The sequence below is a fragment of the Bos taurus genome, chromosome 7 (genome assembly GCF_002263795.3).
Source record: "Bos taurus isolate L1 Dominette 01449 registration number 42190680 breed Hereford chromosome 7, ARS-UCD2.0, whole genome shotgun sequence".
In the NCBI taxonomy this organism is placed as follows: domain Eukaryota; kingdom Metazoa; phylum Chordata; class Mammalia; order Artiodactyla; family Bovidae; genus Bos; species Bos taurus.
The window spans coordinates 41,226,611-41,249,762 of NC_037334.1; the positions used below are offsets into that span (position 1 = coordinate 41,226,611).

Consider the following 23,152-nt stretch of genomic DNA (forward strand, 5'->3'; position numbering starts at 1 on the left):
ACCAGATTTTATTTAAATGCTTTGAATTGTTGTTAGGCTATAGACTTATCATTATTATACACACATTTTTTGGGGGGGAGGGGGCATCTCCTTATAACTTACCAATATATTTCTTTATTAAGAGCTAATTAAAAGGAAGTAAAAAAAATATGCAGAGTACATCATGAGAAACGCTGGACTGGAGGAAACACAAGCTGGAATCAAGATTGCTGGGAGAAATAGCAATAACCTCAGATATGCAGATGACACCACCCTTATGGCAGAAAGTGAAGAGGAACTAAAAAGCCTCTTGATGAAAATGAAAGTGGAGAGTGAAAAAGTTGGCTTAAAGCTCAACATTCAGAAAACGAAGATCATGGCAGCTGGCCCCATCACTTCATGGGGAATAGATGGGGAAACAGTGGAAACAGTGTCAGACTTTACTTTTGGGGGCTCCAAAATCACTGCAGATGGTGACTGCAGCCATGAAATTAAAAGACGCTTACTCCTTGGAAGGAAAGTTATGACCAACCTGGATAGCATATTCAAAAGCAGAGACATTACTTTGCCAACAAATATCCGTCTAGTCAAGGCTATGGTTTTTCCTGTGGTCATGTATGGATGTGAGAGTTGGACTGTGAAGAAGGCTGAGCACTGAAGAATTGATGCTTTTGAACTGTGGTGTTGGAGAAGACTCTTGAGAGTCCCTTGGACTGCAAGGAGATTCAACCAGTCCATTCTGAAGGAGATCAGCCCTGGGATTTCTTTGGAAGGAATGATGCTAAAGCTGAAACTCCAGTACTTTGGCCACCTCATGTGAAGAGTTGACTCACTGGAAAAAATTCTGATGCTGGGAGGGATTGTGGGCAGGAGGAGAAGGGGACGACAGAGGATGAGATGGCTGGATGGCATCACTGACTCGATGGACGTGAGTCTGAGTGAACTCCAGGAGTTGGTGATGGACAGGGAGGCCTGGTGTGCTGCTATACATGGGGTCGCAGAGTCGGACACGACTGAGCGACTGAACTGAACTGAACTGAGAAAAAATAAATTTTGACAAAAAAAAAAAAAAAAACTTTAACAAATCAATATGTCATAAAAAGATAATAAGGTCATGGGGCAGTTTAGAAAATAATTGAAGGAAGGAGCTTAGCGATTCTTGAAATTTACTGACAGTGAAAACATGAGAGTACAGGCTCCAATAAGCGACCTTACGAGGGATTTCGTTAGAAATGATCAGTTTCCTAGGAGGCTAGGATTGCTAGAATGTTAATTTTATGCTTGTGGTTTACTGTGTCTGAGTTGCAAGTTTTCACTGGGCGTGGCTCATTTGGACGCTTGCCAGTGGATAAAGCCCATCTTGTGTCTGCTTCTCATGAGGCTGTGGGGTTCCTCCCTTCTGCGTCAGAACACCAGGAAAGATAGTGCAGGCAGCTGGGAAAGACAGCTGTACTATCTTAGGGGCCAGGCAAGGCCCAGCAGGCCATGGCCTCGGGGTCCCCTGGGGAGCGGCTCTGCGAGGAGGCCCGGTGCCCAGTGTGCCTGGATTTCCTGCAGAATCCCGTCAGTGTGGACTGCGGCCACAGTTTCTGCCTCAGATGCATCTCCGAGTTCTGCGAGAAGTCCGACAGCGCACAGGGCGGCATCTATGCCTGTCCGCAGTGTCGGGGTCCCTTCAGGCTGGAAAGCTTCCGGCCCAACAGGCAGCTGGCCAGCTTGGTGGACAGCGTGCGGCAGCTGGGGCTGGGCGCGGAGCCTTCGGGGGCACGCTTGTGTGTGAGGCATGGCGAGGAGCTGACCCGTTTCTGCGAGGAGGACCAGGAAGTGCTGTGCTGGGTCTGTGACACCACTCCAGAGCACAGGAGCCACCACACAATATCGCTGCAGGAGGCCGCCAGGTGCTACCAGGTGAGAGGTGTTACCATGTAATGTGGAGGGCTGTGACTCCTGATCTGGAAATGCTGGTCTGTAATGGAAGACACTGACTAGGTCAGAAGTGTGAAAAATCCCTTGCCAGAGACAGAGCCAAAAGATAACCCCTGATCTGAATGAGCAGTGCCCTCCACACCAACCACCCTCCTGGCTCACATTCACCTTTGCTCCATGGAAATACCATCGTTTGGGACTCCTATTCAGGAGCTCAAACATACTGTTATTTTAGACTGCTCTTCTCTGCCATGAAACTCCCTTGTCATTTCATTTCATGCTGGTCTTAATTTTCCTGATATAGGTAATCTGAGTTTCACAACTAGAGCTCCCTGGTGTAGGAGGCTATGTTGTCCAATTGCCTCTTAGTTACAAGTGCATAAATGTTCTTGGAAACACTTCCTAATAACTATCATTTGTATAATATTTTGCTTTTGCATAATAGTTATATTAATTAATGCTACTGTTGTTTAGTCACTAGGTTGTGTCCAGCTCTTTGCAACCCCATGGACTGTAGCTGATCAGGCTTCTCTGTCCATGGGACTTCCCAGGCAAGAATACTGGAGTAGGTTGCCATTTCCTTCCCCAGGGGATCTTCTCAAACCAGGGATCAAACCCAAGTCTTGTGCTTAGCAGGAGGATTCTGTACCACTGAGTCACTTAGGAAGCCCATGATAATTAATATTGTCATTTTATATTGGAATATAGTTGATTTACAGTGTTGTCTTCATTACAGGTATACAGCAAAGTGATTCAGTTATACATATACATGTATCCATTCTTTTTAAAAATCTTTTCCCATATAGGTTATTTCAAAATATTGAGTAGAGTTTTCAGTGCTATACAGTAGGTCCTTGTTGATAATCTATTTTATATATAGTTGATAATCTATTTTATATGTATATAGTAGTGTATATATGTTAATCCTAAACTCCTAATTTATTCCTTCCCCTCACCTTTGCCTTTTGATAATTTTAAGTTTGTGTTTGAAGTTTGTGAGTCTATTTCTGTTTTGTAAATACTTTCATTTGTATCATTTTTTTTTTAGATTACACATGTAAGCAATGTGTGTGAGTATGTGTGTGCTAAGTCGCTTCAGTCATGTCTTATTCTTTGTGACCCTATGGACTGTAGTCAGCCAGGCTCTTCTGTCCATTGGATTCTCTAGGCAAGAATACTGGATTGCCATGGGTTGCCATGCCTTCTTCCAGGGGATCTTCCCAACCCAGGGATTAAACCTGTGTTTCTTATGTCTCCTGCATGGCAGGCAAATTCTTTAATGCTGACCACCAGGGAAGCCCACATAAGTGATATTATATGATATTTATTTTTCTCAGTATGACTTACTTTACTTAGTATGATAATCTCTAGGTCCATCCATGTTGCTATAAATTACTTTGTTTCATTCTTTTTAAGCCAGAGTAATTTTACATAGTGGGCTCCCCTGGTGTCTCAGTGATAAAGAACCCACCTGCCAATGCATGAGAAGCAGGCTTCATCCCTGGTTGGAAAGATACCCTGGAGAAGGAAATGGCAACCCACTCCAGTATTCTTGCTTGGGAAATTTCCCAGACAGAGGAGCCTGGTAGTCTACAGTCCATTGGGTCACAAAAGAGTCATACACAACTTAGTGACTAAACAACATCAATAACAAAAATATTCATATATATATATATGCCACATCTTCTTTATCCATTCATGTGTCAATGGACATTTAGGCTGTGTCCATGTCTTGAAAGAAAGTGAAAGTGAAGTCACTCAGTTGTGTCCGACTCTTTGCAATCCTATGGACTATAGCTTACCAGACGCTTCTGTCCATGGGGTTTTCTAGGCAAGAATATTCGAGTGGGTTGCCATTTCCTTTTACAGGAGATCTTCATGACCAAGGGATTGAACCCAGGTTTCCCGCATTGTAGGCAGACTCTTTACTGTCTGAGCCACCAGTGAAGACCATGTCTTGGCTACTGTAAATACTGCTGCAATGAATATAAGGGTGCATAAAACCACCTTCATGTTTGAATGTTTGCTATGAATGGTGTCTGGATGGGCACAAGGCTCTGGTCCCCTTTAAAGTTGCCAATACATGTTACTATGACGTAGGAATCCAGTGGTTAAGCCGACAGATTCCTCTCTATTCAACACATATTTCTGGACTTATGATACGAGCATCCTCAGTGAAGAGGTGACTAATATTGGAGTACCTGGCTCACAAAAGTGGCATCCATGCAACTCTGTGAAAAAGATTCTTCCTACTGGTGGTCATCAAAAGTTTTTGGACATATTCAGAACATACTTCGGAGAAGGCAATGGCACCCTACTCCAGTACTCTTGCCTGGAAAATCCCATGGATGGAGGAGCCTGGTAGGCTGCAGTCCATGGGGTCGCTAAGAGTCGGACACGACTGAACGACTTCTTTCACTTTTCACTTTAATGCATTGGAAAAGGAAATGGCAACCCATTCCAGTATTCTTGCCTGGAGAATCCCAGGGACGGGGGAGCCTGTTGGGTTGCCGTCTATGGGGTCACACAGAGTCGGACACGACTGAAGTGACTTAGCCGCAGCAGCAGAACACACTTAAATTCCCAATATTTGGAACAGCTGCTTGCACAAAGAGAGTTAAAGTCATCTTTAATCTACTGACCTTACCTGAAGTACTATCACAATGAAAATAAAGTGAAGATATTAACTTTATAAAATAATAATAAATTTAATAAATTATTAATAATATAGAGCCTATACTAATTTTGTATATTTATATCATACATTTTAACTTAGAATAATTAATAATGTAATTATTATTATTATTTTAACTTTGTTTTAAATCAAGGTTGTGATTTATTTTTTCCCTCAAGTACCCTCTGGACCTACCTAGAAATATCTTTTTTAGGTTTTCTTCTTGATTTTGGTTGTCTTCTGCAAAATTCAGGTGCTAACTATTTCTTAACTAGACTTCTAGAGTATATTCCTGCCTTTTTTCTTTAATCCAGCGGGTGCCATACAGTGCATGGATAATGTCATATTCTAAGGAAGTTTTCTCTATTTCAGCAGTCCTTCAACTAAATACCAAATAAATATCTTCCAAACTCCTTAGCCTGTCAATCACTTTTAGGACCCTAAGTGCTCTTACTGTAACTCTTGTCTTAAGCATTAATTTTTAGATTCAGCAAAGCTAGCTTAATCACTGTTTCCCCAAACGTGACACAACTTTCAACCTCTTTGCTTTTGCTTACAATTTTTTTTTTGTCTGTTAAGTGTCGGAGTGTTCTAGTCCTTCCAGATTCTAAAAACAATTGCCATTTTCTTCATCTTATTAAATGTCTCATTGGTTTCTACTGCTATTTTATGTGTTCTACCTTAGAATGTTATCATTAAAAAAAAAAAGAAAAAAAAAAGACTGGTGTGTGGGACTTGTTGAATGACTGTGGGAAGAATTTAATTTTTTGTTTGTTTTAATTTTTTCCTGAGACTTATTGAATGACTTTGGGGAGACTTTTAAAATGTGTATATGTGTCTATCTTTGTGTGTGTTCTCTGTAAATAAAATATATGTGCTTACCTTTAGCAGGAGTCCTAGGGTTGAAAAGAGATTTAGTTTTCCTTAAATTATTTTTCTACCCCTTGTAAGATTTATGACTTTCTGTATTTCTTTTTCATATAATAAATACTAACTTACAAGATTTCTTCTTTAAAATAATAAGAAGTACACTTCTGGTTATAAAGTAATGAATAACTTTAAGAAGTTGAAATATATAGATAAAAGGAATAGCATCACCTTTTCAGCCAAGCATAGAAGATGAGATTTTGTTTATTGAATATATTTTCATTTCATTTTATATATTTATTATAAGAACTTTTATTTTTAAAAATTGGTATCAGGTTACATAAAATATGCTTATTTTAATTTTCATTATAATTGTATTTATTGCCATTAAAAATTCTGAAGCACCTTGTTTTAATTCTATCCAGTGAATAAAATAATTTTTTCCTCACTGCCCTATTTTTAATTGCCCTATTTTGATTATTTACTGTTTTGCTATTTATAATACAATGAACACACTTTTTAGATACATCCTTTATTATATCTGGCATTAACATTTAAAACATATCTATGTTTAACAGTCATTAATATTAATGAGATCGAACATTTTTGTATGCTTTCTACTGCCCGTTATAGCTGATCTTTGTATTTCTTCCTGTGCTTGGTCAGTTTAAGTACTGAATGAGAGTATCCTTAATGGCTGCAGCGTATCTTCCCAAACAGATAAAGCTCCAGGTGGCACAGGAGCTTGTGAGGAAAGAGCTGGAGGAAGCCTCAACTCAGGAGGCCAATGTGGGGAAGAAAACTGTTATTTGGAAGGTAAGAGAATACTGGGGCTTCAGGTGGCTAACCTATCTGAAGGATCCTTATTTGGATCATTAAGTCGTTCTTCTACCATCGTCCCTGCTTTTGTTCCATTTACCGAGGTACTCAAGAAAAACTGATCTCAGCATCATCCTGGACCATCTCATCCCCTCAGATTATATTTGTACAATTGTGTTCTTTCTAATCTCTGTAATACTATCCCCAATCCAAATTATAAAAAAAGACTTTATTCATCTTGATCTTACTAACTCACTTGATCTTAACTCACTGATCTTCACTCACTGCATCACTTAGAACAGAGTTGTACTGTCACTACTAGTTTAAAAAATGTGTATTTGTTGAATGAAATTTTTACTATTTCACAGCATATATATATATACATACATATATATATATATATATATATATACACACACACACACACACATATATGAAATACAGGCTTATAGTCATCATATATAAAAATAATCTGAATTTTCTTTTTTCAGTCAATATATTGATATAAATATATGTCTTTTTTCAGTCAATATGTTGATATATTTCTGCCATCATCAGCTCTTTTTTCCTTTACCTATTTATACATACACACACATACATACGCAAAGTGATTCTGAACCTGGACCAATGTTGCCTTCCAAGAGATATTCTGCAATATCAGTAGATATTTTTGGTTGTCACAACTTGGGTGCCTTACTAGCATCTCATATGTAAAGGCAAGAAATGCTGCTAAATACCCTATAATACAAAGGACAGTCCCCACCCCCCCAAAAAAAAATCACAACAAAAAATCACCTGGTCAAATATCAATAGGATCAATACTGAGAAACTGTATATAGAAATGACATAGGTGTTTATATTTTTATATTATATATTACAATATATATAGACTTTATTTCCAAATACTTCTCTTTCCCCAAGAAACCCTTTTTCTCTGATTATTCTCTATAATTTTGTAATTCTTTCTTTTCTTGAAAATTTTGACTTGTATTCTATCCTCTGGCAGATATTTTCATAAGGGTTTTTGCTATATTTTTCTCCGTGATATCTTATTTTTTCCCATAGTTATGTATATCATATGTAAAGTTAATTAATAATGACATTTATTAATAATTTTTTAAGTTAGTAATCTAAGTCAATTGTTTTTAATCCTGACCTGACCAGAAATTTATGAAATCAGGAACTCTATATCTGAGATCTGATTTCATGCATGTCTTGAACCCTCCACTGATTATTCTTAGAGATGTTTCCAAGAATCTTGTTCTAAGTCAAGTCAACTTGCATCATTTTTACCTTTAAGAATGTATCTATGTGAGCCAAAATGCAACAAGCATAGTTTTAATAAATGAAATTCTAAATTCTGTGGAAACCCTTAGTCCTATATTTATAGGTGTAATTATAGTATTTAAAAGGGTGATGTGAGAGAACAATGAATTGCAACTAAACCCCTTTTCACTATGTCATTCCCCATGTGTGTGTGTGTTAAGTCGCCTCAGTCGTACCTCACCCTTTGCAGCCCTATGGACTGTAGCCCACCAGGCTCCTCTGTCCAAGGAATTCTCCAGGCAAGAATACTGGAGTGGGTTGCCATGCCACTCCCCAGGGCATCTTCCCGACCCAGGGATTGAACCTGGGTCTCTTGCACTGCAGGCAGATGCTTTACCATCTGAGCCGCCAGGGAAGGCCCCCGATCCCCACCACGCTCCCCGCCCATACATGAAGGTAGAGGCCAAATACTCTGCCCCAACTGCTGGTGATTTGTTGTACTGTCACTCCAGGAAAAAGTGGAAATGCAGAGGCAACGCTTCAGGTGGGAGTTTGAAAAGTATCGTGGCTTCCTGGCCCTGGAGGAGCAACTGCAGCTTAGAAGACTGGAGGAGGAGGAGCGAGCCACGCTGCAGAAGCTTCGGGAAAGCAAAAACCGGCTGGTTCAGCAGAGCAGGGCCCTGAAGGAGCTGGCAGAGGAGTTGGAGGAGAGGTGCCAGCGACCAGCCCTGGGTCTGCTGGAGGTGAGGCTGGGTGCCTGGGAGAAGAAGGATGGGCACACCTGAGACCAAGGGGACAGATGGCAGCTTTCAGAGATAACTCCTTAAGCAGTTTTGCTCTTTAGGACAGGATCACCCTAGAATTTCCTTGGAAAGCATGTTATTAAAAATCCTCAATCCTAACATCAGAATCTGAAGGGAGCCTAGAGAATCATACATAATAGTTTATACTAAAGACAAAACCTTAAATATTTTCAAAACTAAAATTAATTTAATGATTTACATATGATTAAACAGAAAACAGACTATCTATACTATGTTGCCTAGAAAGCATTTTATAAAAAATCCCATAATGGGCCAATGATGATATTGCTGTATTTCAGTCATGGCTAATCCAACAAGTCTTGTTAACCCATTTTAATGTCAATGGTCAAACATATGAGTAATATCTAAAATTTTTCACTTTGAAATTGGCATATTAATTTTCAAAGCAAATGCTAATGTTCTAGCCCATAGTGCATGCCCATTCCAGGCATTGTGAGGAGGGATTAATTTGACTCCATACAGCTTGCCCACAGTATAATTGAGATTATAGAGAAGACAGACAAATAAATAATAATCCTCCTTAAAGGCATTAAATCCTGTGAATTGAGAAAGTCATCATTGTTGGTGGATGCTTGCTCTCATGCTAGAACTTACTTGCAATAGAAATTTTCTGGGCACGCTTCATTGTGTTTCAATCCCAATGACTCATTTAAGAATGTCTGAAATAAGTAATTTCTATCTTCATACAAGTTCTGTGATTAAATAGCACTGGTCACAGAGTAGGGGGGGTCATTAAATAAAAGCATTTGCATAGCTTTTATATTAAATATGTCCCATTTTCTTCAATATATTTATGCATCAGTAAAATGTTGTTGTTGTTATTGTTTTTATTATTATTGCTATGCCTACTTAGACTAAGCAAACTGTCCCAAAGGAATAAATTTTCAAAATTTTAAACAGTAAATAAACACAAGAACTTTGGCATTTTCAACAATATTCATTGTCACATCTTACTGTATCTTAAAATATTACATATTTGAAATTATCATTTATTAGCACTGAATAAATGTTAGAATGTCTTATAACACAAATCTTGAAGTTTGAAGTGAAGTCGCTCAGTTGTGTCCAACTCTTTGCAACTCCATGGACTGTAGCCTACTACGCTCCTCTGTCCATGGGATTTTCCAGGCAAGAGTACTGGAGTGGGTCACCATTTCCTTCTCCAGAGGATCTTCCTGACCCAGGGATCGAACCCAGGTCTCCTGCACTGTAGGCAGATGCTTTACCATCTGATCCACCAGGGAAGTCCTTAGGGAGACTATTCCTCAAATAATTTGCTTTCATTTTTATACTCATTTCTCCCTTTCTTCCTCAGTACCAGGAAACAACATCTCACCCTTAATGGACCAAAATAAGACCTGTTGTTCTGATGAAATATAAAGCTAATCATTTCCCTGTTTTTATGCCCTGTTAAAATTAATCTGACTGGTGGTCATTTTTTAGAGGGATAAGGGAAATACAGTGTAGGTGATTTGTTTAATAATCTACTTTGACAGAGACTGTTGCTGAATTTTAATGACTTCTGTTTTTTCTACTTAGATAACTTAGACAAAGTATGTTGGTTCAGAGAATAAGGAAGTTAGGGTTTTCTTACAAGGACACTGAGATTATCATTTTATGTCTATACATTTCACTATTTCCCAAATAAATTCTGCAGATATTTAGAATCTATTTTTACCTTAATTCTGTTCACAGAAAATAACTCTTCATAAAAACATCCAATTATCAGAATTATCAATTCAGAAAATAGTTAAACCAATAGATATTATAGGAATTAACCTAAAGTTTGTGTGGTCTGATTTTGTTTTAATAGAGGCAAACTGATTATATTATTTTAAATTCATGAGAAAACTCAATAACAATCTGTTTTAGATTTTTTAAAGAGGGAGTCATATCTCTTATAGTTTTACATCAATAGTTAATGATTTTCAATAATTCCTAAAGAGATGTTCCTGGTGTGTCCCCAGTCTGTCAAAAGCAGTTCAGAGGTCTAACTCACACCTGCTTGTGTTTCTCTTTCATTTTCAGGGTGTGGGAGGAGCCTTGAGCCGGTATGTTTACTTTCCAAATCAGAGAATGGTTTGGGAGAGGCTGGGGAGGTTGGTGGATAACCCTAATGAAAACTGCAGGTTTTGTGCTCTTCTCAGAAGTAAGAATGTCACACGCCTGGAACCCGAGTCCATCGTTATGGAGCTGAAGACAATGTGTCGCATCCCTGGCATGAGGGAAATGTTGAGGAAGTTCCAAGGTAGGCTGCATTTTAGACCTTGAAGAACTATGACTCCTGGAATTTGGCTGTTATTGCATGTTACTGTACCAGTCAGGCTACAGTAACAAAGACAACCCAAAATTTAGTGGCTAAAATCAGCAAAGTTTTATTTTGAGATCATGTTATTGGTTGATTACTGGATTGTGGAGGCTTTAATTTCACATAATCTCACTCCATGCAGACAGAGCCCCACCTCCTTCCTGTTGCTGATAGGCACAGAACTGAGCAAAGTCATGGTGAATCATGCACCACCCTAAGGGACACATATAGCTTTCCTCAAGATATTATTGATGAAAGTGAGTCACGTGGTCATGTCAAACTACAAGGGGGGAAGGGAGAGAGCAGTAGGCTCAGATTTTTTTTTTAAAAGAGTATTGGGATATTTGTGAATAGTCCTGAAGAATATCAGAGTAACTGACACCCATGTAAGCTACATTTGGTTGGAGTAGTGGGTTTGAAAATGATATTATCTGTGACATAAGCAATATTAGTTCCAATCTATGTCTATGTCGTTTTTTATAAAATGCTAAAAACTTGTATTGTTTGGAGGACAAATGAAACATATCTGAAAACAGAGAAAAAAATCTTCAGTATATGAAAGCATTGCAGTGTATCAGATAATATAAAGTTTGGATTCTTTCGTTATCTGGCAGTTTGATGAATTTCTTAAATTAGATAGTCAATAAAGCCAAAAACATTCAGTTAATTATATTTAAGAGGGAATAACTGTAGTGTTATAGTTAGTTTGTTGGGTCTTAGTATTTGGTTTTTTAAAACAATATAGATTCAATGTTTTTAATTTTTTTATATTCAATTTATGCCAAATAATGAAAATAGACTATGACTTAATAATGGGTTTATTACTTAGAAGGAAACTGCCGTCTGTGGGGTCGCACAGAGTCAGACACGACTGATGCGACTTAGCAGCAGCAGCAGCTTTGTCCCATGATAAGAAAACCCATTTTATCAATCCTGTTCAATGATTAATCCATGATCTTACAGGGAGATTGATATTCCCCGATAGCTCAGTTGGTAAAGAATCTGCCTACAATGCAGGAGTCCCTGGTTCAATTCCTGGGTCGGGAAGATCTACTGGAGAAGGGATAGGCTACCCTTTCCAGTATTCTTGGGCTTCCCTTGTGGTTCAGCTGGTAAAAAATCTGCCTGCAATGCGGGAGACCTGGGTTCAATCCCTGGGTTGGGAAGATCCCCTGGAGAAGGGAAAGGCTACCCACTCCAGTATTCTGGCCTAGAGAATCCCAAAGAATTAGACACGACTGAGCAACTTTCACTTAACTGTATGAAATGTTGCAAGTTATTACACTCTCATAATCAGTGTCTTTATATTCCCATTTATGTTTATTGAATTAATTAACTGGTCAATTCCAAAAATATTGTGTATTTTATGCCAGTTACTCTTCTAAGCTTTAGAATATAAAACTGAACAATAACATCAAAGATGTTACAAATATGGAGCATCATGTTGTACATTTTTGCTTAAATTATGGAAAGTACACAAAATGTGAGAAAATGAAACAGAATATTGAAAAAATAAATAAGTGTGGCCAGAAGTTCTTGAGTTAGCACATCTAATCTGGAGTTTTTGATGATCAAGGAAGACTTCGTTCATAGGGGAAAACACAGCAAATATCTGATCTAGAAGAAAGCATTTCAGGCAACAGAAATGAGTTCTAAGACCTGAGCTTAAAATATGGAAGATGCATTCCAGGAGCTATGAGGAAGTCTGTGTGGCTGTTGTGGAGTGAGTGACAGGAGAACTGTAGAGGTCAAGCAAAGTCCAGGTAGCATAGGACCCAACAAGAAGGCCACTATGCTGCTGCTGCTGCTAAGTCGCTTCAGTCGTGTCTGACTCTGTGCGACCCCAGAGACGGCAGCCCACCAGGCTTCCCCGTCCCTGAGATTCTGCAGGCGAGAACACTGGAGTAAGTTGCCATTTCCTTCTCCAATGCATGAAAGTGAAAAGTGAAAGTGAAGTCACTCAGTTGTGTCCGACTCTTCACCACCGCGTGGACTGCAGCCCACCAGGCTCCTCCGTCCACGGAATTGTCCAGGCAAGAGTACTGGAGTGGGGTGCCTTTGCTATGAGCAGAAGTGAAATAAAAAAATAAATAAATAAAAAAAATAAAAAAAAAAAAGAAGTGAAATAAGGCATCAGTTATAAATGGAGGAATAGCATTATTGGACTAATGTTTCATGAAGATCACTCTGCGTGGTTTATTGAGAATAAATTACAGAGGGGCAAGGCTTGATGTGGAAAAGCTGTTAGGAGCCTTTGTAATAACTCAATTAGAGACTATTTTCTATTGGACTAGGGAAGTCGTACTGGAGGTACAGAGAAATAGACAAGATCTTGCTATATTGATATTTTGAAAGCAGAACTGGGAAGATTTGCTGTTGGATTAGATATGAGGTGTCAGAAAGGGAGAAAAGTTGTGAATAATTCCAAAGTTAAAATCTCCTGAATTGGCATAATGAAATTATTGTTTACATTGACAGGTAAAGCTGTAGGCAAGGTAGAAAAAAGGACTTGGGTCTTAGACACATCAATGTTGTGATGGATATTAAATATCCAAATGCTGATATTGGGTAGGCAGATGAATTTACATATATGGAGTTCCAGGAGAAAAGTCTAGGCTAAAAGTATTTGGGATTAGTAAAGCATATGAATGGAATTTAATGAAAGTAATATACCTGCCAGCCCAAGAACACATCAAAAGTGATCTGAGAGAGAGGCAAGAGGTCCCAATCATTAGACCATTGGTTTCTCCAATAGCAGTGATGGAGGAGGAGAAGAGAAAACAGCAGAGGAGACCAAGAAGGGGTGATCAGCAGAAAGGGAGTAAAGAGTGATGACTGGTGTCTTTGGGAAAGAGAAATGTTTTCTAGGACAAAAGGATTCTCAAAAGTGTTAAGTGCTATAGAAAAGTCATTTAAGCTGAACTTTAAGGACTGATCATTCATGGGGCACTGGGAAGAAGGTGAAGTTTGGTTAGAATATTATTCTATTTGATGATAGTTTAAGAAATTTTAAGAGTTTAAGAAGAGTTGGGAGAAGAATTAAAAATAGATGTATTCACAACCTTTTCACAGATCTATTTTCTTGAAGTGGGAATGATATATGAAGACATGACATCTGTTAAATAATTCTACCACAACATCATGGAGACCCACTTTCAGTTCCTGTTATTTATGACCTCTAGAGTTTGGAGGAGAAGGCAATGGCACCCCACTCCAGTACTGGAGGTGAAGAACCTCCAACTGATAATCAACAAGGAGATGGGGATGTCAGTCCTCCAACTGCAAGGAATTGCTTTACATCATCAGACTGAATAAGCTTGCAAGTGGACCTTTCCCTAGACCCCTTAGAGATGTCCAGTCTGGTCAACACCTTGATTTTAATCTAATAAAATCTTAAGCAGAGAAACTAGCTGATCCCATGTGATTATCAGATCTGAAGAATGGAAGCAAATGGATGTGATTTTAAGTAGCTAAGTGTGTGGTAATTTGCTATGCAGCAAAGAAAAGTAATGAAAACTGGCCCACTCCATCTTCAAAGGCAGCAATGACATATCAAATGCAAATCTCCCTGATTTTTCCTTCTACCACCAGACCAATAAGCAAAGAACTGTATCTGATTTTAAAGGGTGATTAGATTAGAACCCACTCATATAATCTCCCAGTTGTCACATAACAGAATCATGAGATAACCACCTGGGTCTAAAGGTCATGAAGTTCCTCTTAGAATTCTTCCTACCATAGTAACATAGCTTTTAAAGTGGTGTGTTTTAGATCAATGTAATTTTTCTATAGGCTTTGGAAAGAAAAAAAACCCCAAGGGAGTTATAAATTGTATTTTAAATGCAGATATTCCAAAGAGTACCCAAGTGCTGTGGATAGAGATAAAAGGAATCTAAATGGTTATGAACTTGGTTTGTCTTATCATCAATGGTTATGGTTTAATTGGGGCAGTAATTAGTCCTGGATCATGCAGACATAACAGAGGAATATACTCAAACTCAAGAAAGCATCTGCAAGATGAAATACTTATTTTTTTATCTCCATGAGTTATTAGAGGGAGAGTAAAGAATGGTGTGACAGTCATTAATATCATGGGTTCTTAAGTTTTCACGAGTCTTTTCTGTTCTTTTACATGTTCCACAAAATTGTTTCCACAGTTGACATAAAATTGGATCCTGCAACCGCACATCCTAGCCTCCTCTTGACTGCTGATCTGCGCAGTGTGCAGGATGGAGAACTGTGGAGGGATGTCCCCAACAACCCTGAGCGATTTGACACATGGCCCTGTATCCTGGGTTTGCAGAACTTCTCATCAGGGAGGCATTACTGGGAAGTCATGGTGGGAGAAAGAGCAGAATGGGGCTTAGGTGTCTGTCAAGACACAGTGTCAAGAAAGGGGGAAATCACACCATCCCCTGAGAATGGGGTCTGGGCCATGTGGCTTCTGAAGGGAAGTGAGTACATGGTCCTTGCCTCTCCATCAGTTCCTCTCCTCCACCTGGAACGGCCTCGCTGCATTGGGATTTTCTTGGACTATGAAGCAGGGGAAATCTCCTTTTACAACATCACGAATGGGTCTTTTATCTACACGTTCAACCACCTGTTCTCTGGTTTTCTTCGACCTTATTTTTTCATCTGTGACACAACGCCTCTTATCTTACCACCTATGACAGAAGTGGAATTAGAAAATTGGACATCCAGGGGTCATTCTGATTCTGCCTCTGATATCAGAGATGACTCTTCCTAAGATTGTGTTGCTGAGATACACCCCAAGCCTAGCAAAGTCTTCTGCAATAGAATGGAGCCTATAGTATATACATATGTGAAGGCTCAACAGATGTCCCCATTTAGGTCAGCTGTTTACTCCTTGTCACTATGGAAATTTTCCCATAGGAACAAAAGGGAAAGTATATGTTATATGTGTTTGAATAAAGATTGTATAATAATTTTAGAAATGGAGCAGTCTTATCACTGTTTTCCCAAATGGCTCCACATACTTTTTTGATGAGGTTTTCTTCAAATGAATGGACTTTGTATTAAACAAAGATATCTATACATTTATTTTAATTTCTCATTCCTTTTAATATCTCTTCATTCCAAGTCTTCCACATATTAAGAATTAGAAATAGAAATTCTTAAATTGGTTCAAAACAGTCCAATATTGTTCTAACGTCAGATCCCTAATTGTTTCATCTTTTCTTTCTCTCTCTCCTCTTTTTCTCACTCTGGGCCCTGCCTCTTTCTGTCTCTGTCTCCCTCTCTTTTTTCTTTATTGCTTCTATGTTTTTTTTGCTTTATATCTCATCATTTAACCTCCATTTCCTTCTAGATTAATATATTCAGAACCATCCCTTTATCTATTCATGATTCCTATGACTATTTAATTATTCTTTAAATCCTCTTTATTCAGGGGTCAATTTCTGAGAGTGATGCAGTTCATTCCTCTGATTATATCACTGAGTCCAATGCCATACCTCTGACAAGAACATTTTCCTTTTTCTTTGGATATATTTTTGATTGCAATATAATTGGTTTATAATATAAACCAATGTTAGTTTCAGGTATTCAGCATGGATACTTTTTTATTTTTGAGCAGAAATTTCTCAGAATTATGATTCAACTAGTTATTTGACCTAGTCATTTTCTAGTTGTAAAACTTCAATTATTTCTTTTTCTCTCAGACTCATTTACTTAGTATGATTTTTATAATGTGGGACAATGATATTGACCTTACAATATTTTGGGAAATAATTGAGTTTGTGATTTATAGGATTGCTTTAAATTCAACTTTGCCTCTTAAATACAATATGAAAATGACCATAATGATGAAATGATAATAATATTTGACTTATTTTTAGTGTATATTCTATATATTCCAAACAAAATTCTTAAAAATTATTGAAAGTTAACTATGCTTCCATCTTCTATATATATATATATTTGATGAATACTTGCTAACCAAATGCTTAAATGCTAAATGTTGAAATGTTAAATAATTATTCATTAATAGAAACTTTAGATGACATTACCTAACAAGACTTTTTGATTTTTAAGGAGCTTTTCTCTTCCAGAGAAGTTTCTTTGACTAAAATCTTTCACATTCTTTACAATAACATTAATGATATGGCTTTCTTTCTATAAACATATTTCTTTTCAGACATTTTTACATTTGGAGGAGCATTTATGGATTATAATAATTTTAGCAATGGGGAAATGTCATCAAACTGTATTTCCAGATGGCTTTACATATTCTAATGATGGGGCCTTGTATTAAACAACGATTTCATATTCGATACGTTTATGTTTGATCACGAGCAAACTATTCCTCTGTCTCTTTTAGAAATAGAGGTAATAATAACGTACCTTACATCCCTCTTGTTGATATTTTACATACAATGCACACCCTAGGCCTTTTCCACTCATGATCTAAGTAGAAAGCTGGGTCTCAGTTCACACTTTCCCATCATCAGGGCTTAAATGGGGCCTGGAAACTTACTATAACTCCTGAGTGTTCATGTCACTATAGGGTCTATAGTGGCATAGCATCTATGACAGGAGCTTGTGACATAGAACAAACACTCAGGACAGTAGAGCCCCTTTCCCAAAAGGATCAAGAGGGACAGGGTCACTGGTCTAAGATCATGTCACCCCTGGGGGCTCCACCCATTCACCAGGACAAGGAAGCCTCATGACCTCAGGCCTGCTACCCTCTTCAAGGGGTGAAAAGGGAATCTCAAGAATGCCTCCTCCCCAGGAAGCTAACATCCCAGTGTCTACTGTCTCTTTTTAACCCTATTATCTCATTGTGCATCCTCTTATGATTTATGTCAGTTACTAAGCCAACTTAAATCTTTCTTCATCCCTTGTATTCCACGTTTCACAAAGCTTTGTGCATCTCCTATTATAACCCCTATTTTTTGCCTTCCCAATTCCATACACACGCACACACTCAAACACAATACACAGAGGCTTTTCCAGTGGATGACAACTCCATTTTTTCAATTACTCAGGCCAACAATCTGGTTAACTCCTTTCTTGATTTTACTTTCTCATACTAGTCTATCAGTAAACTCTGTTGGCTCTACCTTCAGAACGTATCTAGAGTTCAGCCAGCTCTAACCACTCTACTGTTGTAACCATGGTCTGAACATCCATTCTCTCCCTCTGAGTTATTAGGTTCCTAATAGCAATCCTAGCTGTACTTTGGCCCCTCCATGTCCCTTTTCAATGCAGCAGCCAGGCTGATCCTTTTAGCACCAAGATTGTAGTACCATTGCTATTACCTTCTATTCATCTTAGAGTTAAAGCCAAAATCTTTATAACAAACCCTCAGACCCTAGAAGATCTGAGCACAAGTTTCTCCTCTGACTTCCTCCCCTTACTTCCCTTTTTATTCTTCTCCATCTATCCTGGCATCCTGGCTGGGTTTACACCAGACCAGGCACTTGCTACCATCGAGCCTTTCTCCCAACTGTGCCTTCCACCTGCAATTTCCTTTTCCCTGATGTTTAATTCATTTGCTTTCTTTCCTTAGTTCATGTTAGTGTTAGTCGCTCAGTCATGTCCATCTCTTAGTGACCCCATGAACTGAAACCTGCCAAGACTCCTGTGACTATGGAATTCTCTAGGCAAGAATACAGGAGTAAATAGCCATTCCATTCTCCAGGAAAGAGAAGGGATAGAACCTGACCCAGGGCTAGAACCCATGTCTTCTGCATTGCAGGCATATTCTTTACTGCCTGAATCACAAGGGCATGCTCAAATCCTGCTTTTTAGTGAGAACCATACAACCTGACCTATCCCAGAGCTCACCCAGAGTTCACCCTCCAACTTCCCTTTGTTGGGTGCAATGGAGGCACTTTTCTTCAATATACTACTTATTGGCTTCTAATGTATTATATTGTCCTATTTATTAAATATTTATTTATTTACTTGCTTTTGCCTTTTCTGGATAGATCGTAAGCATCCTGAGGAGAGGGATCACTGTCTATTGATAATGATATGTCTGATGTATCTCAAACAACTCACTGGTTTTTATGTGGTTATAACTCAATGCACATTTGTTGAATAAATAAATGATTAACTTTTGTTAGGCAGAATTAAGTGATGGATCTGAAAATATTTTATGAAATATAATATAATGGTATTATTATTATTACTAATTTATAACTAGAGAAGCACCGATCAATAAAGCTTAATGTCAAGTGTTAAAAGAGTAAACCAATTTTTAAGTGTAGAAGAAATTTGAATAAATTTGTAGAGATACTGGTTCCAGTGACATGATGAATTGCTATGCCCAGGTTCCATTGAGCCACTTGTAGCTTTGATTCCCTATGACAATACAGTGACAACTTTAACTCATTCATTGCCTTGTATGCATTCCATATGCAAATTTTCATACTAAGAATGTGGGGAGCATTATATAAGTTATATGGAATAAAAATTTTGTAGAAACCAACTTTTCCATGCTTTGTGAACTCCTTTTTGTTTTAACTGCACTATAGAGCCACCTTCTCTCCCTCCAGTACTCTCCCCACTGTCACTTCCCTTCAACCATCTATCTCTAGTTATCTGCTGGACTTTTTTTTAGGCCCAAATCATTATAAAAAATGACTAAAATCATAAGGAATGATTACAAAGTCAATCTCAAACATTAGGTTCTAGCTTTTCTGAAGCTATAACTCTCCAGAGTTATAGTTTATCAAAAGACTAGATGATTCATTCAAATAACTAATTTGATCATTTTCCCCATGTCCCACTCCTGTGAGTGGTTTGTCTTGTGAATTAACTAGTTAGCTAATATTCTAGCATGTTGAGAAGGCGCTGAACGAAGGGAACTAGTGTGGGGCTGATTGGGAACAGGAAGTGGAAAAGTTTCATCCTCAGGCAGAAGGAACTGAGCTAATTTACAGTGGTGATGTTGAGGCTTATTGTCCCAAAGGGCAGATAAATTGGGAACACTGGGATTTATTAAATCTGTCTGCTCTCCAAGAATTGACTCCTCAATGTACATTTTGTGTGTGCTTCTGGGGTCTTCTGCAAATTTACCTTTTTTATTATAAGAGGGAAGGATGGAAGTGATCTGTATCTATATAAAATACATATTCTACAAACCTATAAGTTCCACACATTTTCCTATGTTGAATATTTCACTCTTTACTCTGTGGCTCTGTAGCTATGTCTTCTCAAAGGATCCCAGATTATTATTTTGCTAAATCCCCTAACCAATTGATTCAAACTAGCCTGGTTTTCTCTGATACTGTCTGATTGTTTTCAGGGACTCAATTGCTGTTCATTATTGACTTTGATTATTTATATTTTGAAAAAAATTTAGCCTTGGGGTGTAACATCACTTAAATAAGAACATTAAAAGCACAGTCATATATACACAGTCTAATAAATCAAGAGTTCCTGATAATTGCTTAATTTTACCCTAGTTACTTTCTGAAACTAAAGTATAAATCCACTATGCTGACATCTTCGCTTCAAATCCTAAGTAAATAAATAAAATCAGTTGCCCTACTGGTTCCTTAAATTAATAATAAAGTTCTAAATTAACCATTGCACCTATCCAATTTTTCAGCTGTCTAGGTCAATGAGTCCTTTCTTTTTCATGAAAAAAAATTCTTAGAAAAAAAATGACAAAATACTTTTGCAGTATTATCAATAGAACTAAGGGAAAAAAATTATTCTTCCAAGTAGGATGGGACTGATTATACCTTGGCTAATTTTTAGATACATGATAATTCTCAGGAACAGAGAAAGGAAGCAAATATTCCGTCTATATTTATGGAAGAAAAACTGAGTCTCCAATTTTACTTACGTAAAGTAATAAGTCCTTTTCATATCAAGGAACAAATTTTCATAGTCCTCATTTTCTGTCTGGACCCTATGGGAGATTATAGAGTTTGATGTGATATATACCTACATCACACCTCAGTGTATGTACTAATGACCCCTGTGGGTTCAGAAATTTCCCTAGAGGTTGGGGCTGTTGAGAAAACCAGACCACTGGTCCATCTCCAGTCTTTCTCAGGAGAACTGCATCTTACTGTCATCACCATAAACTCCTCTACACAAATATTGTGGTCCACTTCACTTATAGAGGAATGGGCCAACCCAAGAGAAGTGCCTTTATTTCCTCCCACATCTGGAATTGCACTATGGCTATGGTCCTATGTGCACACAGGCGGGAATAAGACAACTCACAATCCTCCTATAATAAGATCCACACATTTTGACTTTTGACTTTTAATGATACCTGGTAGCCTACGAGTAAAAATGGTGAGTAGACTTCTGGATTTCGGAACTGTGATATTATAATTTGTAAGTTTTATGCATTCCTGACTTACAGCTCCCTAAACCTTGGAATTTCCTAAGTGTTGATAATAAATATGTCTTTTGTTATGTTAGTGAGGTGACTCTGGAAAGTACTTTAAGGACGGGGACAGTTATGGTTGGAATTTTCAGCCCCACCCCTTGACCTCTGGGGAGAGCAGAAGGGCTAGAGGTTGAATCAATATCCAGTGGCCAATATTGTAATCAATCAATGATATTTCATGAAACCTCCATTAAAGCCCAAAAAGACAGGGTTGGGAGAACTTCCTGGTCGGTGAACATGTGGAGATAAAGGGAGAATGCCCTTCCAACATGCCTTGCCCTCTACATCTCTTTCATCTGGCTGTTTCTGAGTTATATCCTTTTCAAAATATACTAATGATCTAGTAAGTATAATGTTTTTCTGTGTTCTATGAGTCATTCTAACAAATTCATCTAACCTGAGGAGGGTGTCATGGGAATCTCTGATCTAGAGCCATTTGCTCAGAAGCACAGGTAACAACCTGGACTTGTGGCTGGTATCTGAAGTCCAAGGAGGGGATTGATGGAACCTTCAATCTGTAGCCAGTTGGTCAGAAGCACAGGTAATAGTTTGGGCTTGCAACTGGCTTCTGAAATGGTTAGGCAGTGGGAGAAGTCTTGTAAGACTGAACATTTAACCTGTAAAATCTGATACTTTCTCTGGGTAGTATCAGAATTGAGTTGCATTCTCAGACACTCTGCTGGTGTCCAAGGTTTGTTGATGTAGGGATCCCCCTATCTACCACGTTGGAAACTAAGTCTCAGAATATCCAACAAAGGAGTTCTGCTCATCAGTCTGCACCCTTTTGTTGGTTTGTTAAATAAATTAAAAAAGAAAAAAACACATGAAACATATCAAAGAAATAGAAAAAAGAAAATGATAAACATCCTCCTTGCTCTTGGAAAATGTATGGATTATGACTAACATTTGTTGTTCAGTCGCTCAGTCATGTCCAACTCTTTGTGACCCCATGCCAAGACACAAATCTACAGACAAATACATATATAAAGCTCTTATTTTTTAGTCATAAGAAAGCAATAACTTTACCAATGCAAAACAATTTTTAAAGTATAATATATAAAAGTAGTGAGGGACAAAATATGAATAAATGCAGCATAAAAGTTCACTTTTTGTACTAGGGCTAGAGTTTGTTATCTGTCAGGCAAACATTAGAAAGTAAGAGCTAAGATGTGTGTTTCATTAAAAAGAATAGCATTGAAAAGATATTATAGCCTCATGGGAGGAGATGGAGAAATGCCAGCTCTTGACTGGGAAGATCCAGGCCTGCTGTCCACTCTGAAATCATCAATCCCATTTTCTTTCATATGCCAGTATAGCTACTGGCATATGAAATTTGTGTGAGTTTGAGATTATTGAATCTGCAAGGTTAGACATGCTTTGGAAATAAACTAAAATTTTTAATTGTATGACTTCTTGCTCTGTAGGAGCTGAAAAAAATATATATATATTTTTTGCTTTGTTGTTTACTTCTGTGCATTTCTGAGGTAGAACGGTGCATTTGGGGACCACAGTGTTCACATGCTGACCAGCACCTACAAGGAAAATAGATTTTACCTCTAGGTACAGTGTCAACACACACTCTCCTAAATGCTCAATTTAAAACACGTTTTAAAAATCAATAGTCTTCAAGCAGGTGATCTGTTCTGCTATCTCAAACTTCATGAAAAATCATATCTGAAAAACTGTGAGTCATCAATAATTGGATTCATTTCCTGACCTTTCTATGAGTCATCACCCATGTGGGTAGCGAGAGCTTTGATCTCTCCAGTTTAGTACTTGTTACTGCCTTTATTTTTTTTTTTTTTAACCATTGAGCAATGAAGAGGAAGTGTTTCTCCAAGATAGGGAAGACTTGAACTACAATAGTAAGCAATGAATTGTTTATTCTTTGATCGCCCAAGCTGTGCCCATGTATATAAAATGAAAGATAACTAGGTTATTGCCCATTCTCTCCCCTCACCAAGATAGTGGTGACAAATCCACATGACGTACAATAAAATTCATTGTGTGCAAAACACAAGTGCACGATTGCATTAAATATGAAGATATTCATGGTGGCTGTAAAAGGTTCTTATGAAGTATAAACCACCGGTGGAGAGGTGAGAAGG

The 23,152-nt window shown here is 38.0% G+C and overlaps 1 protein-coding gene across 1 annotated transcript; it reads left to right on the forward strand.

The window, feature by feature from the left end:
• The first annotated feature begins 1,382 nt into the window (after window positions 1-1,382).
• On the forward strand, window positions 1,383-16,218 carry TRIM58 (tripartite motif containing 58). Its single transcript, XM_024995083.2, has 6 exons — window positions 1,383-1,887; window positions 6,167-6,262; window positions 8,044-8,274; window positions 10,384-10,406; window positions 10,503-10,603; window positions 14,821-16,218. Exons 1-6 carry the CDS (start codon window positions 1,465-1,467, stop codon window positions 15,408-15,410), a joined length of 1,464 nt encoding a protein of 487 aa, XP_024850851.1. The 5' UTR covers window positions 1,383-1,464; the 3' UTR covers window positions 15,411-16,218.
• The last annotated feature ends 6,934 nt before the right edge of the window (window positions 16,219-23,152 follow it).